Genomic DNA, 24,394 nt, shown 5'->3' on the forward strand with positions numbered 1-24,394 from the left:
ATGAGTTAAAGGTCGACATTTTGTGCCGAGACCCTTCATCATGAGTCCTGATGAATGGTCTTGGCCCGAAACATCAACTATTTATTAATTTCCATAGATGTTGTCTGACCTACTGAGTTCCTCAGGCATTTTGTGTGTGTTGCTCTGGATTTGCAGCATCTGCAAAATCTTTTGTGTTTATTTCTGAACTGGGTCAAATCCAGTTGGGTTGGATTGTGTGGGTCCACTTGGGTTTGTTTTGGGGACATTTAGTTTGTGAGCAGGTTATTTAAGTTCATCTAATATGGTGCTACAATAATGGGTACTGTGATTACACAGTAGCTAAGTTATTGGGCTAGTAATACAGAGGCCAGAGTTCAAATCACACTCGATAGCTGAAGATCTTTATATTCAGTCAGTAATCTGGAAGTTAACAAGAATCTTGTCAAATGGTGAACACAGAACAGCTGGATTTCAAGGGCCCATCAATGTAATGTGCTATCTCTACCAATCTCCTGATCCCTTGGTGTGGTTGAATATTGAAATGGTCTAGCAAGCCACTCCATTGTAATGTAAGTTGTTCTGTTGATGGAAGGGATGTACCACCACTTTCTCAACGGCATTTAAGGATGCCGGTTTTGCCAATGAGATCCAAATCTCCAGAGTGGACTGAGGTAGTTTGGTCATTATGGAGTATATTACCCAGGGACAGCTCAAAGTGTGCTTGGATCTGTTTGAGCTAATTTCGTAACAGATACTCTCCAAATGGGTTCTTACATCGGTGTACTTCACAGTACCAGTAAGTCAGATTCCATACCAGTGGGCTTCAAATCTCCACCTTAGCATACCTCTTGGTATCAGTCAAAATCGAAGCAAGAGTCAGGTCTTCTACAGGTAACTCTGCTGGATGACGATTTAAAGAGGGGAGAACTAGGAATACATGGTTTTCTATTCTTCCCATCCTTCGTAGCTCAGCTTAATCATGTTCTGTGTTTTAAGCAACAATTTAGCACTTGATAATTCACTGATGGCAGCCCGGTCAGAGTGTGCAGATGTACATGGCCAGACTATGTCACCTGGGGATGAAATAGACACATTGGATGTTAACTTTAATTTTTGTTTGTGTCACTATCCTGTGATACTAAGTTGACTCATTGCTGAAGGTGTCCAGTTTAAAGGGGGGGGGATGTTTTGGGTTATCCACTGCCTGCTTGATTTTGGGCTGGTCTCACTGTGCACTCTGATACGGTGGCCATTCACAGCTGCACAGCATTCCAATGTATGGCCAAGCCACTGAAATCATATCACTACATTAGGTCAGCAGACAAGGATGACACAGTCTGGTGTATTCCGCCTTCTATTTTACTCAGACAAAAAGATTACTGATGTCCCAATATGTATTCTGAATCCTCCATCTCTCAATCTCAACAGCTTTTCCCTCTGTCTCTCCTGTCCTTCCCTCTCCACCCTGTCCTCCATTTCTCCTTCACTCATCACTTCCTTTCCCTTTCTGTTTAATCCCTTCCCCTCCTTTTTTTACCCTTCTCTCAGATTCTCTTTCTCTCTTGGCCTGTTCTCTCTTTCACAAAGATGTACAGCACAGAAGGAGACACAGTCAACCATCCAGGTCACATCAACCATCAAGCATCCAATCCTGTACTTTTTCATCTCCCTATGTTTTAACACAGCACACTGAACTCGACAGTGCAGGAACAAGCCTTTCAGACCACTGTGTCTGTGCTGACGATGCTAATCTGTACTAATCCTATAATCGTGCATGCGGTCCATATCCCCTCACACCCTACCTGTTCATGTGGCTCTCTGAAACATCTGATTGGCCTAACCACTAACCCTGGCTGCCTTTCGAGGAACCCAGAACTCCCTGTGTAACAAAAAAAAAACCCTGCCTTTTTAAACATTTTCCCCTCGCCTGGAACCTGTGCCCTTTAGTATTTTGCATTTCCAATGTGGGAGAAAACGAACTATCCACATCTCTCTATGTCTCTCATAATTTAATAAACCTCGACCAGCTGTTCCCTAGGTCTCCGAAGCTCCAGAGAAAGTAGTCCAAATTTGACCAACCTCACCATGTAACTCTCTTTCTCTCCCACCTTCATCTCTGTCTCTCTCTTGTACTCTCCCCTGTTTATAATCAACTTCTTCTCTCCCCTCCTCCTCATCATACCTCAAATCCCAACTCTACCTTCTTCTCCAACCCTTTCCCATAACCTCCCCCTCTCTCCACTCCCTTCCCTTTCTCCAGTGAAATGAAAGGCACCCCACACTACCTGGTCTTGTGTCGTTCTTTTATTATATATGGGTGGCTTACTTCAAAACGTAAAGATGATGTTAAACTTTTAGCGATGTCCTCTTCTATCTGGTGAGGCGCCAGGCTTCCTGGATCCATTCAGCCACACAAATATAATATACTGAGAGACAGTAGATAGTCTGTCACCTTGCTGAGCTGCATCACTCTGTACAGCCGATTCAGTAAATTCCAGAGGCACTGAAGGACTTGGGTAATATTGCCAGATACCATCCTTACAATGTGACTGTTTGTCTGCTGTCTGGCTACCCCATGCCCTTCCTCCCCACTGGATTCTGCTTTGTGTGAAGGAAGCCATCTTGTCCATCACCTTTGTCCTAAGGGGTAAACTTTCGGAAGACGAAGTATCCATCTCACCTCCTTGTCCTCTGTTTACAGAGAAAACTTTCTAAGAAGGTGGAAGAACTGATCTTCTGGGAATCCTGGTTTGATTCTTTATCTGGAATAGGTGAACAAGCTCTGCAATAGGATCATAAGATTGTACAGCACAGAAACAGCTCCTTCAGCCCATTGTCTCCATCCTGACCCAGATACCTACCTACACTAATCCCACTTGCCTGCATTTGGCCTATATCGCTCTACTCCATTTCTACCCAGATTGCTGTCCAAATAACTTCTAACCTTTGTCATTTAAACGTTGTAATCTGCCTCCACCGCTTCTTTTGGCAGCTCAATCCATACATGGCGCCACCCTCAGAGTGAAATTCTTACCCCTCTGATTTCCTTTAAGTTTCACCCCTCTCACCTTATGTTTGGTGTCCATAGGATAGGTAGAGTTGTAGACTTCCCTGGCCTGGGAAAAGACTATCTATCCTAACTATGCCCCTCAGAATTTTATAAGCTTCTATGAGCTCACCCTTCAACCTCCTGCACTCCAGTGAGATCAGGAGCTCTATTCCAGATAACATCCTGGTGAATCTCTTCTGCACTCTCTCTCTCTATTGCTACCATATCCTTCCCGTAGTGTGGCGACCAAAACCGTGCACAATACTCTACATAAAGTACATCTGTGTGAGGAAAATCGAAATAGTGAGCCCTCTATTCATTTTCAGCTTGTCACAGACATCTGTACTCACTTCGGTTCAGAAGCCTGGGAGACTGAAACATACAGAGTTTTTACTGAGGTTGGCAGGGTCTTTGCAGAGTTGGATGAGGTTGGACCACCGCAACCCCCAGCCCCACCACCACGACTGTATGTATGAACCCGGGGCCACAATCTCAAAGTGTCAGCCATGAGAAGAAGTGTTCAGTTCTGTTAGACTCATTGTTTGAAGGATGTGGAAGCCTTAGAGAGGGGGAGAGGAAATCTACCAGGGTTAGAGGGCCTATCTTATCAGGAAAGTTTGAGTGAGATAGGGCTTTTCTCTTTGGAGTAAAAAGGATAAGAGGGTGACTTGATAGAGGTGTGTAAGATTATGAAAGGCATAGATAGAGTGGACAGCCAACACCCTTTTCCAGTGGAGGTATAGGCCATTAGAGGACAACATTTTAAGGTGAATGATGGAACATCTAGGGGAGATATCAGGGGTAAGGTTTTTTTTTTCACAAAGAGAGTGTTAAGTGCCTGGATTGCACTGTAGGGGTTGGTGGTTGAGGCTGATAAATTGGGGGTATTTAAGACACTTTTAGATAGGGGCATGAATGAAGGAAAATTTGATAATGGGCTGTGTTGGAAAGAATGTTTAGATTGGTCATGGAATAGGTTTATATAGTTCAGCACAACAGCATGGGCCAATGAGTTTGTACTGTGTAATACTGTTCTATGTTCTAAGTGTGACTACCCAGAGAATAGGGATTCTCCAGAATTCACCACCTAAGCAGGCCGTGGGAGTTCAGTTTCTGATTGTATTCAAGGCAATGTTCCTGATTTCACTTGAATTTCTCAACTGAACTACCGTCGTCTGTAATACCCACTGATCAATCACATCCTGCAAGCTACCTCAAGAGGAGGTTCTCACAGCAGGGTTTCCATTCTGCACAAACCTCTTCCTCAAACTCCCCTCTCCCTGCCCCACCCTCACCAACATATCTGAAGTTTAAACAATGCTGGAAACTCTTAGCAGGTCACGCAACATCTTAGGAAAGAGAGGGTTAATGCTTGAGGTCAATGAGCCACATGCATATGTATTTTCTCTCTCATGCATGTCATGACCTTCCCCTTCAATCCACCTCTACTGTTTTCCTCAGCTAACCCCATTACCACTATTGGGGATGAGGTACAGGACCCTGAAGACCCACAGTCAAAGCTCTTCCCCTCCACCATCAGGGCTCCGGACCCATGAACACTACCTTGTTATTCCTTTTCATATGCACCATTATTTATTTATTCTATTTTGCAATTTATACCAATTTTGTCTTAGCATGGTACTGATGCCACAAAACAGTAAGTTTCATGTCATTGATAACAAACCAGATCTCGTTGTGATTCTGTTCCCTCTGGTTGTTTGACCACGGCTTGTGGATCAACAGTTGGAACATACAGTCGAACATTTGGCCCACAACGTCCACACCAATCATGATGCCACATTGTTTAATCTCTTCCATATTCCTCCACTCCTTACATAGTCATGTCTATCTAAAAGCCTTGTAAACACCACTATCATAGTTATTTCCAACACCATCCCTTGCAGCCCATTCCAGCCACCTACCACTCTCTATTTAAGAAAGACTTGCCCTACACATAGCCTTTGAACTTTTCCCCCTCTCACCTTAAATACACGCCCACTGGTATTAGCAAAAGGTACTGACTGCCTGTCTTTTAGACTACTATCAGGTCTCCCCTCAGCCTGTACTGCTGCAGAGAAACATCCCAAATTTGTCCAACCTTTCCTCGAATCCAGGCAGCATCCTGGTGAACTTCTTTTGCATACTCTTCAAAGCCTAAACGTCCTTCCTGTAACTCCAGAACTCTCAAGTGCAGCCTTTCAACCCAAGTTCAAATTAGCTGTATCATGACCTCTCCTGGAGTCACTCCTCTGAGATCAGGCATACAAAGCCTGGCCCAGAACGGTTAGAAGATTAGGTTGATTCCCTGGGTTTGTAGAAGTCAGATATTTCAGTTGGCCCTGATCGAGGGAAGCTGCCCGTTGATGCACAGACCGACAGGCAGACGGGAAACGATGGTGCAAACGGAAGGCTGTTTGTATCCCATTGACCATACGATGTATTAAACTGGGAGCCAGACGGCAGGACTTAGGCCTTGTGAGGGATGGCTGACGGGGAATCCAGATGGCTCCTGCTCATTCTGGTGTCCTGCAAACCCAACCTGAGCCTTCATGCCTCTGAGATTTGACCTCGGACCAAGGTCAGGAGCGCAGGCCCCTGCCTGAACTAACTGGCTCTTTGACTTGAACACAGAGGATGGCGGAGAGCCTGGGCCAGAACATTGCCGCTGAGTTCACCAACCTGCACCAGTTCCTCAACCAGGAGGAGGAGCAGATGAAGGGGAAGCTGAAGGAGGATGTGGAGCGAATCTCCCGGCAGCTGAGAGAGAATCTGCAGAGGATCACCGAGAAGAGGGCCTCCATCGAGCGCACCATCCTCGAGATCCAGGAGCGATTGAATGTGCAGGAGACCGCCTTCCTTGCGGTGAGGGTCTGGCTCAGCTGTGGGAGGGAGTGGTGGCGTTGATGGGTGGGAGGGGGTGGTGCTAGACTGGGCCAGTGAATAAGAGAGTCCCCAGTACCAGGTCCCCCTCCACTCGCATCTTACTGGCTGAGCCGAGGGATCCAATGCTTCTCACCCAGCCCTCAAGGGGAGCAGTGGGATCTATCTTAACAGCAGGTCCAGAGGGAGCAGAGAGATCAATTCCTGACACCGCAGTGGGATTTACTTCCCAGGGAAGGCAGTGACATCAGTCCCTAGTGTCATCTACACCTAGAGAGAAATGGGATCATCTTTGATGACACTTTGGGATCAGGTCCAGAGGGGTCACCTTTAATGGTAGGTCTAGAGGGAACAGTGGGATTGATTCCTGACATCACTTTGGGAACTACTCGCAGACAGAGCAGTGACATCATCCTTAAGGGCACATTAGGATCAGGTCCAGCAGTATCCATTCCTAACATCACAGTGGGATTTACTTTGGGATCAAATCCCTAACATCAGCTAATGATGAACGTGAAATGTGAGTCTGCCTTTAACTGGTGTGCTGGTACCATGACACAATTGGAAATAAAACTACCAACCAATCCGACCAATCTGTCCCCAAAACATCACCCACTACCTATCAAGCCCCGCGGACAACTCTAGCCACGCTCAGCGCCGCTGTCCCCACTGTGTTCTGTGCCTCTAAATTACTTGCATGCCACAGGCAAGCGTGACTTCCTGGCAGGACCCTGACCAACTTCGCTTCTAAGTGAGCAGGCAGGGCTTGCTTCCAGCCCCTTCCTGGGCATCCGCAGCGTGCCCACTCTCTCACTAAACTGGTACTTCCCGTTGGTCCTCACTCAGTCGAGGGCTACATGGAATTCGCAGCCTCCCGCCCTGTCGGGTTCTCCAGAATGTCTGTGTGCGAGATGATAACAGTCTTTCTTTCCTTTTTATTTTATTGCTTCACACCCCAAAGGACGTTAAATCCCTGATTGAAAGGTAGGTGCTGTTTTTCAAAATCCTGGTTTGTGAAGTCACATCAAAATGATTCATGTTAGTGAATGAATCTGGCATGTCAGTGACCCAGATAACTGTTGACCATTCCGGAACAGGTCAGAAAGAAACGCAGCTCTGTCTTAGAACCAAGGACAGATTGATGCGTTAGGTACTGTAAACTCCTTGTGGGAAATCATGGTTAGGAAAATCACTGAGGTCAAATGGGCTATAGCTCACTGTGGATTCTGGTTAACTTCAGCACTGGTGATACATGGATTTTGGTTCACCTCACTATTTCCTTTAAGTATGTTTCAATTAATTTCATTATTGATAAACAGTTGGCTTTGGTTAACCTCAGTATTGCTGTTGAATGGGGTTTTGTTAACCTCAGCAGTGGTGATAGGTGGGTTCAAAGTCAGGTCAAAGTTGAGTTTATTATATGCACAGATGCAATGAAAAACTTACTTGAAGCAGCTTCGCAGGCAAGTAGCATCGGATAAGCAGTGTTTGCAAGAAAAACATAAATTATAAAATGAATCACATGATTAGAACAAGAAAAGTCCTTTGGAGTGGTCACAGTGTTGCTATACTGAGGAAGAGATTAGGGTTGTGCAGGGTTGATTCAAGAACCGAATGGCTGAAGGGAAGTAACTGTTCTTGAACCTCATGTTGTGGGACTTTAGGCTTCCATACCTCCTGCCTATTATGAGCTGCAAGAAGATGACGGCTCAGATGGTAGGCATCTTTGATGCTAGATGATCTCTTCTTAAAAATATTCCCAATGATGGGAAGGGACATGCCCATGATGTATCAGGCTGAGTCTACTGCTTTCTGCAGTTCCTTAAGTTCCAATACATTCAGATTGCCGAACTAGACCATGCTAGGGTACATTCAACACTCTATCTGTGCAAGTTTGTTGGAGTGTTTGGTGTGCGGCTCGGTAGCATAGTGGTTAGCCAACGCTTTACAGTACCAGTGACCCAGGTTCAATTCCCGCCATTGCCTGTAAGGAGTCTGTACATTCTCCTTGTGACCATGTGGGTTTCCTTTGGGTGCTCCAGTTCCCTCCCACAGTCCAAAGACGTACGGGTTGGTAGGTTAATTGGCCATTGTAAATTGTCCTGTGATTATGTTAGGATTAAATCAGGGGATTGCTGAACAGCGGGGTTCAAAAGGGCCAGAAAGGACTACTCCATGCCATATCTCAATCAATCAAACTCCCTTAAACATAGAAGAAAGTAAAGACATTGGTACCTCTTCTTTGTGATTGCATCTATGTGCTGGGCCCAGGTTCTGAATTGTTAATAATTAATGACTTGGATGCAAATGTAACGGTTTAGGTGGCATAATAAAAGCATTTGTAGATGACACTGGAAGTGGTGGGGTGTGGACAATCCCGGTGCTGTCTGGCGAGCCAGAGGATAAGAGGAGGAATAGATCAGGTGGGATTTCTCTGACATTTGGCATTGACTGGATGATCAAGTGGCCCCTTCTGCACCAGAGATGTATGAGAAATAATTAAAACAGTGATCCGTGCTTCCAAATCCAGCTTCGACCCATTCTCTCGTTAAGCTGCACCCAAGTACTTGTGAGCCAGTGTGGGGTTGGGGATTGGGCGGAAGGGTAGTAGGTATATTCCTTGGTTGGTGTTATCCGGTACCATGTGACCTTCCCCCTTCCCTCATCCAATCAACATGCAGGCACTGTGTATTGGCCAATGATTTAATGCTCCCTGGGTTAAACACCCCTGTCCAAGTCCTCTCAGATGTAAATGCAAAGGGAAAGTGGACTGTTTAATTTTCAGTGTAAACTTTGTGTTCTTCCTAAGGTCCTATGTGAAGTTTAAGAAACCACCCGAGGTACCCCTCAACCTGCTCCTTGGCGAGTTCGGAGGTCCTCTGCAGCTGATCGTGTGGAAACGGATATTAAAGGTCATCAGTCCAGGTGAGAGAACTGTGCCCACTGCTGAGACCCCTCCTTGTTTGTGACAGAACAGGACAGGTACATGGACAGGATGCAGAGCTGGGCTGAGAAGTGGTAAATGGAGTTCAATCCAAAGAAATGGAAATGATTCACTCTGGAAGGTCAAACTTGAAAGCAAAATACAGGGTTAATGTCAGAATTCTTAGAGGAACAGAGTGATCTTTGGATTCACACCCATAGATCCCTCAAAGTTGCCATACAGTTTGGTTAAGAAGGCAGCTGGTGTGTTGGGGAGTTGAGTTTTAGAGCCGCAAGGTAATGTGGCAGTTCCATAAAACTCTGGTTAAACCACACTTGGAGTACTGTGTTCAGTTCTTGTTGCCTCATTATAGGAAGGCTGTGGAAGCTCTGGAAAGGGTGCAGAGGCGATTCACCAGGATGTGGCCTGGACTAGAGAGCATGTATTGTGAGAATAGGTTGAGTGAACTAAGGCTTTTCTCTTTGGAGCGAAGGTGGGGAGGGGGGGGGTGGTGGTGGTGAACGGTGACTTGATAGATGAGTATAAGATGATTAGAGGCATAGATAGATAGTCAGCACCTTTTTTTCCCAGGTAGCAGTGGCTTATACAAGAAGGCATTATTTTAAAGTTATTGGAAGGAAGGATAGAGGAGATGTTTGAGATCAGTTTAAGTGAAAGTGGTAAGTGTGTGGAACACATTGGCAGGGTGGTGGTAGAGACAGATGCAATGCATTTGGGCATTTAAGAAAAAATAGAGAGCTAGATTAATAATGCGGTAGACTAAATGGTCAGCACAATATCATGGGCTGAAGGGCCTGTACTGTGCAGTGCTATTCTATGTTCTGTGTTCTGTATGAGCCAATTGCGGGCAAATGGGAACAGCGCAGGTAGACAGCTTGGTCGGCCTTAATGAATTGGGCCAAAGAGCCTGTTTCTGTGCTGTATAACTCTATGACTCTAGGAACAGTAGGCGATTCAGCCCCAGGAACTGCATCACCAGTCATCACAGTCATGGCTAAATGAGCGTTGCACTCACCCCGTACCCAGATATTAACTCACATCTATTTTGAATGAACTGAGTGACTCAGCCTCACAGTCCTTTGGGGCAGAGAATATCAAATGCTTGCACCCCTCTGGAAGCGTTTCTGCCCATCTCAGTTCTAGATAGCCCACCCCTTATTCTGGGACTAGGACTCCCGGCCCTCGACTCTTCGAGGGGAGTACGCCCTACCTGCTTCTGCGGCCAACCCTTCCCCTCCAGATTCCTCTGAGTTTCAGAGACATCTCCTCTCATTATTCCCAACTCTAGAGAATATCGTCCCAGCTGTGTTGTTATTTTTTAAACATACATACAAAAATATAAACATACATACATAAAAAGAAAAACAGTGCAAATTCAGTACAGTGTCTTATAGCCAATGGGTTCAGTAGTGTTAGCACTTTTTAAAAACATTGCCTTAGGGTGAGACACCATTTTAATGTTTCAGGGACTTCCCCACCCAACTCAGCCCCTCCATGTGTGGTAGCGGAAGGAGATTAGATTGTGGTCCATCCCCTCAGAGCCTTAGCACTGGTTACACTAAGCTTCAATGTGGCCCTCAGTATGTACTCCCGCACCCTGGAATATGCCAGTAGGCAGCATTCCCTTATGGAGATCTTGCTATGCTGGAAGACCAACAAGTTTTGGGCAGAACAAAGGACATTTTTCACTGTGTTGATGTCCTTTCAGCAGCTCTTGACATCTCAGTTTACTCCAGAGTCCTGATGAAGGGTCTCAGCCTGAAAGATACACTGCTATTCTCCTTCATTGATGCTGCCTGACTTAATGAGTTCCTACAGCATTTTGTGTGTATTGCTCAAGATCTCCAGCATCTGCATAACAGCTTGTGTCCAGTCTACTCTATATCTCCTTATATGGGAAAACCTTGCCACCAGTGGAGTGAAACTTCAGTGCATTCCCTCAATGGCAAGTGTAATTTTTTTACATTAGAGTTGATCTTTCCACGCCTTGTGGCGCATCAGGTGGCAACCTTGCCATTTTTTTAGCATTTATTTTTTTTGTCTGTTTCTTACAAGGCCGAGTTACTAGCTCGATGATGGAAAGAATGCAGGGAACCAGCCAGATTCAAAGCTGGGACCACTCACCTTGAAGACCAGTGTGGATCCCACTACACCACCAGCCAGCTAAACTTTTTACCCCAGGGAAACCAAAACTGCACAATAGTATGTGGTTCTATGTCAATGAAATAAGGCATCTGTACTCCTCAACTCAAGTTCCCTTGGAATGAAGACTGTCATACTGAGCCCGCTTTTCAGGATGTATTCGGTGGGCTTCAATCATCGCGAGCACTTGCTTGTTTCGTTGAGCTGCTGTGAGGTCTGAAAAGAGCTCATAGCCTTTCAAGACTTTTCAGCAAGCTTTATTAATAAAAATCAATTAGGCATTCGGCAAAGGCCAATAAAAAGCAAGGTTAGAGTGGTCAGGGTTTGGCTCAACAGGCTTGGACAAGCACAGCTGGGGTAAAAAAAATCTCTCTTTGATTGTCTATTAGTACTTAGCCAGTGTGCTAAGAATGGGTTCAGAGTTAGTGGCATGTTCTTTGTGTGAGATGTGGTAACACTGAGAGACATCCAGACTCCCTAAAAGCTACATCTGCACAAAGTGCATTGAACTGCAGCTCCTTTGAGATCATGTTAAGGAACTGGAGCTGCAGCTGGATGACCTTCAGCTCATACAGGAGAATAAAAAGTTTATACATAAGAGTTACTGAGCAGACAGGAGACTCAGTGGTTGTGAAAGAGTTGGCATGCTTCCTCCAGGGTGCCAAGATCAGGGAAATCTTGGATAGGGTCCACAGCATTCTAAAGGGGGAGGGTGAACAGCCTGAGGTTGTGCTACATATTGATACCAATGCAATTGGCAGGAAAAGGGACGAGGTCCTGAAGACAGAATATAGGCAGTTAGGTAGAAAGCGGGAAAGCAAGACCTCCAGGTTAGTAATCTATGGATTGCTGCCTGTGCCACGTGCCAGTGAAGGTAAGAATAGGATGATTTGGCAGATGAAAGCGTGGCTGAGGAATTGATACCGGGGGCTCGGTTTCAGATTTTAGGTCATTAGGATCCCTTCGTGGAAGGTATGACCTGTACAAAAAGGGTGGGCTTACACCTGAACCAGAGGGAGACCAGTATCCTCATGGCAGGTTTTGCTAGAGCTGTTGGAGAGGGTTGAAACTAATTTAGCAGGGGGTTGGGAACTGGTGTGATAGGGCTGATGATGGGGTCTGTAGATATTGTCTGTAGTGACATGGTGAAGAAGGACAGGCAGATGAAAGTATTGCAGACAGTAGGATAAGTTAAATTGTAAATCTAAGAAGTGATGAATACAGGACTGAAGATGTTATATTTGCATGCATGCAGAATACGGAATAAGGTAGGTGATCTTGTAGTGTAGTTGAAGATTGGTAAGTATGACGTTGTGGCTAAGACTGAGTTTTGGCTGAAAGCTGATTGTAGTTAGGAACTTAACATCAAAGAATACACATTGTATCAAAAGAACAGGCAAGTAGGCAAAGAGGGGCGGCATGCCTCTGTTAGTAAAAGATGAAATCAAATCCTTAGAAAGTGGTGATATAGGAACAGAAGATGTAGAATCCTTGTGTGCAGAGTTAAGAAACTGAAAATTAAAATGACCCTGATGGGAGTTAAATACAGGCCTCCAAACAGAGGCCAGGATGAAGGGTACAAATTATGAAAAGAGATAGAAAAGGCAAGTAAAAAGGGCAGTGTTACAATAGTAATGATGGATTTCAGTATGCAGGTAGATTGGGAAAGTCAAATTGATGCTGGATTCCAAGAGAGGGAATTTGTAGAATTCTAATGAGTTGAGCCCACTAGGGGAAAGGCAATTCTGGATTGGGTGTTGTGTAAAGAACCAGATTTGATTAGAGAGCATAAGGTAAAGAAACCCTTAAGAGGCAGGATTATAATATGATAGAATTCACCCTGCTGTTTAAGAGGGAGAAGTTAAAGTCAGAAATATCATTATTACAGTGGAATAAATGGAAATACAGAGGCATAGGAAAGGAGCTAGCCAAAGTTGATTGGAAAGGGCACTAGCAGGATGACAGCAGAAAGTGCAGGATAGATGCATCACAAAGGCGAAGATGTATGCTAAAAGGAGGATGATGCAACCATGGCTGACAAGAGAAGTCAAAAACAAAAAGGAGAAGGCATATAATATAGCCAAAAAAAGTGTGAAGTTAAGAGTATTGGGAAGCTTTCAAAAACCAACAGAGGGCAACTAAAAATCCATAAGCACAGAAAAGATGAAATATGAAGGTAACCTAGCCATTATGGTAAAAGAGGATACAAATATTTTTTTCAGATACATAAAGAGTAAAATAGAGATTAGGTATTGGACTGCTGGAAACTGATGCTGGAGATGTAGTAATGGGGGGAGAAAGTAATAGTGGACAGACTTAATAAGTATTTTGCATCAGTCTTCACTGTGTAAGACATCAGAAACTCAAGAGGGTCGGGGGCAGAAGTGAGTGCAGCTAGCGGTGTTTCACAAGAGTTGGACCACTTCATTTCACAATGTATGTCAGTGATATGGATGTTGAAATTTATGGCATTGTGGCCATGTTTGCAGATGATAGGAATATAGGTAGAGGGGCAGGTAGTGTTGAGGAAGCAGGGAATCTGAAGAAGGACTTGGACAGTTTGGGAGAATGGGCAAAGAAATGGGAGATAAAGTACAGTGTAGGGAAGTGTATGGTCATACACCTTGGTAGAAGAAATAAAGGTATTGACTATTTTATAAACAGGGATAAAAAATAAAAAATCTAAGGTGCAATGGAACTTGAAAACCCCTGTGCAGAATTCCCTAAAGGTTAACTTACAGCTTGAGTCAGTGGTAAGGAAGGCAAATGGAATGTTGGCATTCCTTTTGAGAGGACTGGAATATAAAAGCAAGGATGTAATGCTGAATCTTGATAAGGCAATGGACAGACCACATTGGAGTTTTGCAAGCAATTACAGGCTCCTTTTCTAAGAAAAGATGTGGTGGCTTTGGCAAGGGTGTTCAGGAAGTTCATGAGAATGATCACAGGAATAGAAGCGTTAAAGTATGGAGTTTAAAAGATCTGGGGGGGTTTGGTGGTACCCCATTGAAGTCTATAGAATATTGATAGAGTGGATGTGGAGAGGATGTTTCCTATCAGGGGAGTGTCTAGGACCAGAGGGTACAGCCTCGGAAAAGAGGGACATCCATCCATTTAGAACAAACATGAAAAACTCCTATAGCCAGAGGGTATGAATATGTGGAATTAATTGCCTCAGACATCTGTGGAGGCCAAGTCATTGAGTATATTTAAAGCGCAAGTTGATAGTCAAAAGAGAATCTATGGATGTTATTTACTTGGTTCTTGATTAGTCAGAACATCAAAGTTACGGAGAGAAGGCAGGAGAACAGAATTGAGAGGGAAAATTAATTCATCAAGATGGATTGGTGGGGCAAAGCCAGTTGGCAGAATAGCATAATTCTGCTCCTGCAGTATGTCTTATGGCCTCATGGTCTTGCACAATTTTCTACTCTAATTACTGCACATGAACTTTCCAAAACAAAGCCACTGAGGTTCACTGCCACATCAACATTTTCTAACCTGTCTCCAAAGAGGATAACCTCAAAGAGACCTGTAAGACTCTGACTCTATCAATGACTCTTCTGTGACCTATCCCATATCCAGGTGTGACTCGGATTTTCAGAAGGATAGGGGATCAAAGGTTACAGGGAGAAGGCAGGAGGATGTCCTTGTCAGTGGGTTTCACGAGAACCAAAGTATACTCTCAGGAGATCAGCATTGGGGAGATAACAAAGGGTTAATATTTTAGATCAAGGACCTGTCATTGTGACTTGATGTTTCAGTGACATAACCTCTACAGCACCAGGGAGGGGCAGATGTTATCAACCACCTGTCACTATCTCAGGGTCTTGAAATACTTTGCAGCAGTTTTGGAAATTTAGTCTCCCACTTCTTTCCAGACTGTGGATTCGCTAAGAGGGCATGGAGACCGATGCAAGAGCCCATGCCTCAGTTCATACCCGACAGTTACATGAAAGAGGACTCTGTACTCTACAGCCTGTTCCTGAGGACACACCAAAACAGATGTAAAGTGCTTCTGGAAGGCTATCAGCTTGGTGGAAGCCACTCAATGGTCTGTCCAAAGCTCGTTGGTCACCCTGCACAGCTAAATGTCCATAAGGGAGTGCTACTGATTGGCACAATTCAGGTTGCAGGAATACGTACTGAAGCTCAGTACAGCCAATGTTGCCTCTGTGGGATAGGACTGCAGTCTGGGCTACTTCCACTGCCACATCTAATGGGGAAGCCCCTGAAATTTTGAACCCCGGGGAAACGCATGAGTGGTTACATGCTATAGTTTGAAACAACGATAACACTACTTAATATAATGACTGTGAATGTAAAAACATTAAGCACTGTTTCTGTATAGGTCTTTTTATTATGGATAAAGTTTATTTTTGAATTTTTTTTAAATGTGGAGGTTTAGTTACTGTTGTAGGAAATGTGGCTGCCAATTGGTACACAGAAAGATCGGATAAACAGTACTAGGGTTAACAGTGAGATAATCTCACTCGCTTTGGTAATTGGGTAAACGTTGGACAGATGAGAGGCAAAAGGAGAGAAGAGTGGAGGATGGCGTAAGAACGTGGTAGAGAAAGGCAAGTCAGGAGTCGGGAGATCAGTCCAAGAGAAAACGGTGAGGAACAGAAGATGAGTGAGGAAAGGGGTGAGGTGCAGAGTTTGAGGAGGGAGAGGAGTGAGGAGGAGAGTAGTGGGGAGAAGGATGGGAGGTGCAGTTTGATGGGAAGAGCATGAGGTGTAGGAATTGACAGTGAGAGGAGGGGCAGGTGGTTGTGGGAGGAGTGTGAGGAGGAGGATTTTGAAAGAGAGGTGAGTGGAGTAGTGGAGCTTTGGGAAGGAGGTAGGAGGGGACAGAATTTGTGCTGGAGGAGTGAGGGAATGAGGCTTGTGGGGAAGGAAGAGAAGTGCCGGGTGGTTTGAAGGAAGGGGGCAAATGAAGGGTGGTAGGACAGGGAGGAAGGAGTGAGAATTTGAGGAGCAGTCTGATTGGGCACAGTATTATGAACTGAATGGCCTGTCCTGTGCTGTGTTGTATGATGTTGAATGGCGGGGCCCTCCCGATTTGCCGAGTGGCCTGCTGCTGCTACCTTCTAGTGTCTGTTGCCTCCCCCTCACCCCAACAGTGCCCGCTGCCCTGACGCTGGAGCCCAGCACAGCCCACCCCGAGCTGCTCATCTCGGAGGACCTGAAAAGCGTGCGGCTGAGTGACACCTGGCAGGAACTGCCCGACAACCCCGAGCGCTTTGACGACTGCGTTAGTGTGCTCTCGGCCCAGGGCTTCGACTCGGGCCGCCACTACTGGCAGGTGGAGGTGGGCAACAAGACCATGTGGGACGTGGGACTGGCCAAGGAGTCGGTCAGCCGCAAAGGGAGCATCATCCTCTCACCTGAGGACGGCTTCTGGACCATCTGGCTGCGAAATGGCAACGAGTACGAGGCTCTGTCCACCCCCTCATCCTTCCTCTCCCTCCGGACCAAGCCTAAGACCATCGGGGTCTTCCTGGACTACGAGAAGGGCCAGGTCTCCTTCTACAACGCCGACGACATGTCTGTCATCTACACCTTCTGCGACAGCTTCAGCGAGAGACTCTTCCCGTACTTCAGCCCTGGTGAGAGCGACGGTGGCAAGAATGCCGAGCCGCTGAAGCTGTGCGCCCTTCGCTTGTAGGACCTCCCGAGTGGACCAGGACCTTTCAGAGGAGCCTGTTTATTTTTCAGAAACAGATATTACCCCGACGTGCTTATTTTGATACAATATTGTGCAGAGAACTTCCTCACTTTTTTTCCAACAGAGGTGTGGTTTTGATAACGAGTTAGACTTTCGGTGGACGTGGGGCTGATGATTTATTTCTCTAAAAGGAGCTGTGACCCTGTACAGATTAACTGCTTCGGTGGAGATGTGTAAGTGGCTGACGACTCTCTCCAATTTAGGACAATGGCCCTCACCTGGCAGCTCCTCGATATTCCTCGCAGGCCTGTTTGTTTCCCTATTGGTGGTGCATTTGGACCTCCCTGTCTCTGTTACATCTTCCACTCTCTTCACCCTGTGAGCCTTTGAAGTTCCCAAATGCACCGCCCACCTCACCTTCATCCCTTCCTCCAACCTTTAATACCTCGAGTCCATTGCCAACCACACCCATTCCCTGCACTCCACCCACTCTTCCATAAGCCTTAACTCCATCTCCTACACCAACTCTCCATTTCTCCCCGAACCCAACACTATCACCCCCTTTTTACACTGAACCCCTCTCCTCAACCTTATCTTATTTTCAACCTTACTCTCCCCTAAACTCCAGCCCCACCACTTCTCTCTGCCACTTCCCCACCTTCTGTACATTTTCATCCCTCCTCTCCATCCTTCTCCTCAATCCCACCCCAACTCCACCCTCTCACCAGCCCGTTCCCATCCTCTGTCTCACCACATGCCCTTGATCGCTGCTATTGACCCTGCTCCTAATCCCCTACATACATCCACACTTATTTGCCCCCTTCCCACTTTCCATCCTCCTTGCCCCAATTCCAACATCCAGCCTTCCCACCACTCTTCAGTCACAAGCCCTCATGTTTCCCCTACCCGTTCCCTCTTATTAATTTGCAGTGGGGAGTGTCTGGGTGAGTTGAAGCTTGGACAATTTACCGCGGTATTCTTTTGGGGCCTTCTCTTGCTTCTTTATCATCTATTATAAGCTTTGATTGATCTGCTGGTGAAATCGATTCAACCTTGGGGGGGGGGGGAGAGGAAGCCAAACCCCACCCACTGAGCAAGAAATGGGTGCTAATACCCCACCCCCAACCTACTCTAGAGATTAGTGGAGCTCCCAACCCAAATGGGCCACAAAATTGGGTTTAATGGACTCTTTCCCCACTCCTGAATGTCATGGGACTGGTCCTTTGCCCAGCTTTGGAAATGAATTGGCAGCCACTGATATTCACGCCGGGTTGTTGGGATTAGCTGACCTCCACTGGCGTATGGTAGGAGGCGGGTGGCATTGGCTGGGGTTGTAGACCTGTTCCCTTCACCTCCCTAACATGGGTCTTGTCAGCAGTGTTTGGAGAATACATGTAGTTTATATGTAGCCTCTCTATATGCAAGGAAGCCAGAATGTATGTGGTAAGAGTACAAGGTGTTTGATGGAGGTGTTTCATAAGATTTCTTGAGTGACTTGGGAGCAATAATGAAAACATGTTTATACATTCTGTACCGAAGAGGTCCTGATTAAGGACGTTTGTTTGCAACTTTAAGGTCCTTTCTATTTGTGTCCACAATGTGAACAATTTCTGGTTGGATCTGTAATGAACAATTCCTTCCAATCAACAGCTCAGAGCCTGTGTTATGCTGGTGTTTAAGGAATTGCAGAGCAAATATTTTTATGTATGGCATGGACTGGATGGGTTGAAGGGCCTGTTTCTGTGCTGTCTTGCTCTATGACTCTACAAGAAAGATGGTGCATTACTACCCCAGTCCGCACAACTGGATATGACAGAACCAAGCCACCACCCCTAAGTATCACCCACAGCCTCTGCCTCCATCACTCACCATCTCTTCCCAGTGTAAGATACATCTTATTGATTACAGCTGCTTTCGGGACTTTTTCTTTGGAAGTTGATCCATCCACATAAAATCATACGAACTGCTTGTGTTAGGAACCTCTCTTTCACCCAAATTTAGTCACTCAGGTAAGAGACTGGAAGCTGGCACAATTGGGTTGTATCGCTATAACATTCGCACGATAAATTTGTGGTATCTCCTGGGCTCAGAAATTTTAGACTTGAACAACGAACGGTGGTCAACCCCAATGTTGCTTTACCTCATTCCAGCTTATAACAGTTTCATATATAACATTCCAGTTTGTTTCCCCGGTTACCATTGCCAGGGATGGCCTCTGATTTAAGTCTCTTGCTTTTAAGTATTTGGCCGCTGAAAGAAAGCCTTGCATATATGTAGCACTTTCCTCAAGCTGAGGATGCCCCGGAGGTAGTGTCAGCATGCAGATCGAGACTTACGGTGTGGGAGTGATGTTTGTTCAGGGTGGGGGTCTCCATTTCATGTTCCCTCCACTAGGCAGGACATTGGACAATGCAGAACTCCCTCGGCGCTGCATTGCGGGCGTGAGGCACTCTTTTATCTGCTAGCCTTACTTCCACGCTCCTAAAAACTTAATGTCAAAAGCTCCAGTGAACCTCCAGTCTCTCGAGCTTGAATCTGAGAGGAACCCTCACAGCTGTCCACCTTTTGGGTGAAGCACTGCTTTCCAATCACTTCACAGCAACCTTGATACCACCCACTTCTGCCTCTCCCCCACAAGATATCGCTTCCTTCCCTCCTGCCGAACTTTCAATTATTGCCTTCTGATCACCATCAAATCTGTATTCAGAGCAATTTAAGCCAAATTTGTACAGCCGGTTCTCATGGGAACATTGCCTATATCCTATTCTGGTTCTTCAATGCTCAGGGTACAGCTCTCAAATTACATAACAGACCTACTGGTTTCAGCTCAGTATTCAAAGTCTGTTCATGCAGCTCAATGTAAATGAAAATTTCACCTGAGTAGCTGATTTTCACCCTTTGAAGAACTTAAATAACTTTGATGTCACAAAATTATCATATAAACAAACCTCAGGCAAATGGGACAAGCTTCCTTGGTTGGCATGATGAGTTGAGCTGAAGGGCCTTTTTCTGTATAACTTTATTACATTGGGTAAGGAAACTTGATATCCAATGTTCATGTGTTTCCACCTTTTGTACAGGGTCTTGCTGAACAAAGTCTAAAAATCCATGTAGATGCCGTCTACTGTATTTCCATCATCTACCTTCTCTGTCACATCATTAAAGAACTGGGAGGTTAGGTATGCATCATTTTCTTTTAACATATCTGTTTTAGTTTTCCTTTCTTAACAAGGTCCTCTCAGTGTTTTGTATTATTTCTCTGGGTTTCCCCACCATTGAGTTTAAACTGTAGTCACTGTAGTTACCCTTGCACTCCCTTCTGGAACAAGGCTTTGTTAGAATCCCCAGTCTAACCCAGTCCCTTGTCCCAGGAGGATTGGAATATTATTCCCAGCTGCCCTACATACTCCTCATCCAACAACCTGGGATGCACCCCCTCTGCACCAGGTGACTTGCTTATTCCAAGGATGGATCTCAATCCCATACGTTGACCGTTCATTTTCCTGGTGCTTGGTCCGCTGAGTTCCTCCAGATTCCATAAGACATTAGGTCACACAGTTGAGTCTGCCCTGACGTTCCATTATGGCTGGTTTACTATCCTTCTCAACCCTGTTGTCCTGCCTTCTACCCATACTCTTTGATGTCCTTACTAATCAACCTCTACTTTAGATATAGCTCTGTAGACACCTGTGGCAATGAATTTCACAGATCCATCAAAAAATGTGTCTGTATCACTGTTCTAAAGGTATGTCCTTGTATTCTGAGGCTGTGTCCCTCGGTCCTAGACCCCCCCCCCACCAGAAAATGTAGTCTCTTGTGTCCCCATCTGATGTTTTTTTTTTGTTCAACTCATTGTATCTTCAACTCTTTGGCAGAATATCTTCCTTTCATTGATTCGAAATTCTCATTGAATTCTTTCCAGCCCTGCCCTCCCCACACTCCCAGTCACCATTTGGTCCCATTCCCTTGCCTTATAATCGGAAACACTGGAAAATAGGAGCAAAACTGGCCATCTGGCCCTTCCTGTCTGTTCTGCCTCTCATTAAGAACATGGCTGTTTCTCAACACCACATTCCTGCTCCTTTTCTGATGCATGGAAATATATCTCCTTCTGAAACATATTTGGTGACTGGGCGTGCAAGTGGTGGAGAAGTTCAGGGATTCGCCCCGCGCCCCTAGGGTCTCTCTTTGTCACCGTTCCTCCGCCAAATCTTGGGATTGTGACCCCCATTTCGAGATAACAATCTTGCCCTCCATTCCAGACCAGGAGAAGCATCCTCCCTGCAGCCACAGCCTCGAAGCTATCAGAATCGTGTACTTTTCAACAAGATCTACTGTTGTTCTTCCAGAACAAGTTGAGCCAACCCAATCTGCCCTCAAACCGCAGTGCCAGAAATCAGGCTGGAGACGCAAGAGACCGGAGATGCCAGAATCTGGAACATCGACATCTGCTGGGCGAACTGAGTAGGGCAGGCAGCTTCTGTGAGGGGAAAGGATGGATGGTCAATGCTTTGGGTTGAGTCCTTAAATAAATGCTATATCAGTTCCTTCCACCACCACCACTACCCCCCCCCCCTCCCATACCGATACTGCTCGACCCATTGAGTTCCTACCGTGCTTTCTCTGCTTCAGCCTTGTGAATCTTCGCTGCACTGCCAGGTACATCCATAATTGGACTGAGATTTATGCGATCAAGTGAGGATCCACATTTTAACCCTCCTCGCGGATTTCTTTATCCGTGCTGATTTCTACAAGTTATTCGCCCGACCCATTATTTTCCTATCCTCATATCTGAGATTTGCTTCACTGTGTACCTGAAACACAGCGACCGGCGAGGAAGGAAGTCGTCATAGATCAACTGTGAAAGTGGGCAATGGAGCGGCGAATGGGATTTCTCTAGAATAGTACGGAGTGATCTACTTTGGGAAGTACACAGACAGCCCTGGGGAGTGCTGTTATACAGAGAGACCTAGAGTTCCCCGAAAGGAGCAACACAGGTAGACGGTATTGAGAGAGGCGTGTGGTTTGCTTGCCAGCGGACGAGGTGTTGAGTAAAAAAACGAGATTAGTATAGATGGACAAAATGACACGAGGGACCGAAAGGCCGGTGTCAGTGGTGTACTGGTTTGCTCGCCATTGTTTACACTTGCTTCCGCTTTACTCTGACCGCATCCCCGTTTGCTCCATTGCCCTCCTCCCGTCAGGAATGTCTGCGCAATCGTGCCTTGGCTCCCCCCCCCCCCCCCCCCACACACACACACACACCCTCCGTCGCCAATTTAAACCTACAAATGTAAATTGCCCAGATATCGCGGAGACTTTCCCGAAGATTTACACCTCCTTCTTCCCGGAGAATCTGCATGCCGGGACAGATGTCCGGAGCCCCGCAGCAGCCGACAAATCCACCCCATCCATCCTGCTGGTCTCCCAAACATCCATTCAAAATCAGAATCAGGTTTATTATCACTGACATATATCGTGAATTTTGCTGCTTTATGGCGGCAGTACAGTATAACACACTTAAAAATACTTTGTGTTTCTAATTGCACTGCTAAAGAAGAATAGTGAGGTAGGTGGTGTCCATGGGTTCATAAATCTTAAGCACAATATATTCTGGGGATGCTGGAAATCCAGTGTAACACACACAAGATGGTGGAGGAATTCAGCAGGTCAGGCAGCATCTATGGAGAAGAATATAGAATCCTTTCAGAGGTTTTGTGGGTGTTATTCCGTTCAGAAATCTGATGGTTCCTAAAACGTAGAGTGTGGGACTTTAGGCTCCTTCACCTCCTCCCTAATGGTTGCAACGAGAAGAGGGCGTCTCCTGTTTGGTGAGAGTCCTAAGTGATAGCCGCCGCCTTTAGGCAACGCGTTTTGAAGTCATACATAGAGATTGTATATAAATCGGGCGATTGTAACATGTCCTATTTTCCTTCTCTAGCTTTTCCAATCAGAGCATTACGTGGCCATCCCCTCCCCTCTTTCAGTTATGGTCACTGCATTGTATTTCCGCGAGGCTCTTTGCTCCTGCAACATTCCACCTTCTTCCCCCGCAAGCTGATAGGTATCTTATGGATAGGAGAATCAAGGGATATGGGGACAAGGCAGGAACCGGGTATTGATAGTAGATGATCAGCTATGATCTCAGAATGGCGGTGCAGGCTCGAAGGGCCGAATGGTCTACTTCTGCACCTATTGTCTATTGTCTGTGCATTTACTTTGCATTCGTGCTTGTTTTCTACCTCTTGATCTCCCTCAGTCTGCACTCACCCAACGCTGTACAGTACTCCAAAGTTCCGTGTCAACCCACTCCTGCTCTACCTTATTCCACTCCACTGCCCTACCTGGTGCCTTTAACCTGCCCACAACTTATCCAATGGCACTAGATAACATATCCGCGGGGTAACTGACCCCTCTCTGTTGAGCTACAACCTATTAGATTGCGTGTTCACTACTACGCAGAAGGCTTTTCAGCCTGTCGTGTATATGCCAATCCCATTCCCTAACCCAAGCCCGTTTACACCCTCCTACACGAGGGGTAATTTCCAACGGCCGCACGTCGTTGGAAGGTGGGAGGAAATCGGTGCGCCCAGGGTGAGGGGGCTGGTGATCTCACACGGTCACAGCGGAAAAGGGCAAACTTCACACATCTAGAGCAGATTTCCGACGTCCCGGTGACCTGAAGCGAGGTGTAATTTTCTAGGTCATCCTGTTCCAAGTCCTTGTTTATGTCTGGCGCTGGAAGAAATAATATTTTGCCTTCCTCTGCTACTTCTCGAAGTTTAGCTGTACCATCGCTATCGCAGCCCTTCTGACGTTTTCGGGACCAATGTACACAACGACCTCTGGGTCAATCACACGCCCCCCCCCCCCCCCACGCCGAACTCTATACCTTCATCGTGAACTCCAACACCCCGATGGCGCAGCATATAGGCGTTACATTGCTGTCAGAAAGCCTGGCGTTTGCACAGCTCCGGGACACCCCATCCGATAAAGGACTCTTTCACCATAGGCATCGCACAGCCAGATCCCACGAAGAGCGGGCCACTGATTTTAGAACCAAGTTGATTGAAGGACAGGAGGGAGTGTCTCTGATCATTCCATAGTAGCGCTCATGAAACGGTAGACCGGAGCACCAGCCAAAACGTCGAACATGGGTGACCACGCCCACACCCCAACCCCCACCCAGTTCATCACTCACAGTCCCAGCTCCTGGACCTTAGTTCTGTAACTTAGGGGCAAGAAATGGGTTAGGGCGAACAGTTGTGGGCTAAATGTTCATGTAACTCAAGGGCCAAAATTTTATAATATTGAGAACCACCTGTAATTACAGTTTCCTACTTCAGGTACCCCACCCCCAGCCCTGCTCCAGGAGGTTATCTCAGGTATTCTACCAGTTGCACTTAAAATTGTCCTCTACCACTGTTAGCGTTATCCTGTTGTGACAACGTGTCTGGCTAACCTGGTCCATCTAGACTCTAGAACATATACGAGTTATCCATTCTGTTCGTCGTATTATCTGTATTTTTCGTGTTTATCATGATTAATATTTTATTATCCAGTCTGCCACTCCTAATATCCCATATCAATTAGTCATTAATATCCAGTCTATTAATATATCACGATTACTAAATAAGATGGATATTTTTATCTCTGGGATTCTCAGTACTAATATACCTAGATCACCAAATCTCTCACACTCGTAATACCAAGTGTATTAACCGGT

The 24,394-nt window shown here is 45.9% G+C and overlaps 1 protein-coding gene across 1 annotated transcript; it reads left to right on the forward strand.

Annotated features, from left to right (window-relative positions):
• Positions 1–5,665: 5,665 nt before the first annotated feature.
• LOC140721160 (zinc-binding protein A33-like) lies at positions 5,666–19,666 on the forward strand. The gene is made up of 4 exons (XM_073036041.1): positions 5,666–5,893; positions 6,873–6,895; positions 8,721–8,836; positions 16,124–19,666. The coding sequence occupies exons 1-4, from the start codon at positions 5,666–5,668 to the stop codon at positions 16,666–16,668; spliced, it is 912 nt and encodes a 303-aa protein (XP_072892142.1). The 3' UTR covers positions 16,669–19,666.
• The last annotated feature ends 4,728 nt before the right edge of the window (positions 19,667–24,394 follow it).

This window comes from Hemitrygon akajei, chromosome 2 (genome assembly GCF_048418815.1).
Source record: "Hemitrygon akajei chromosome 2, sHemAka1.3, whole genome shotgun sequence".
NCBI lineage: Eukaryota > Metazoa > Chordata > Chondrichthyes > Myliobatiformes > Dasyatidae > Hemitrygon > Hemitrygon akajei.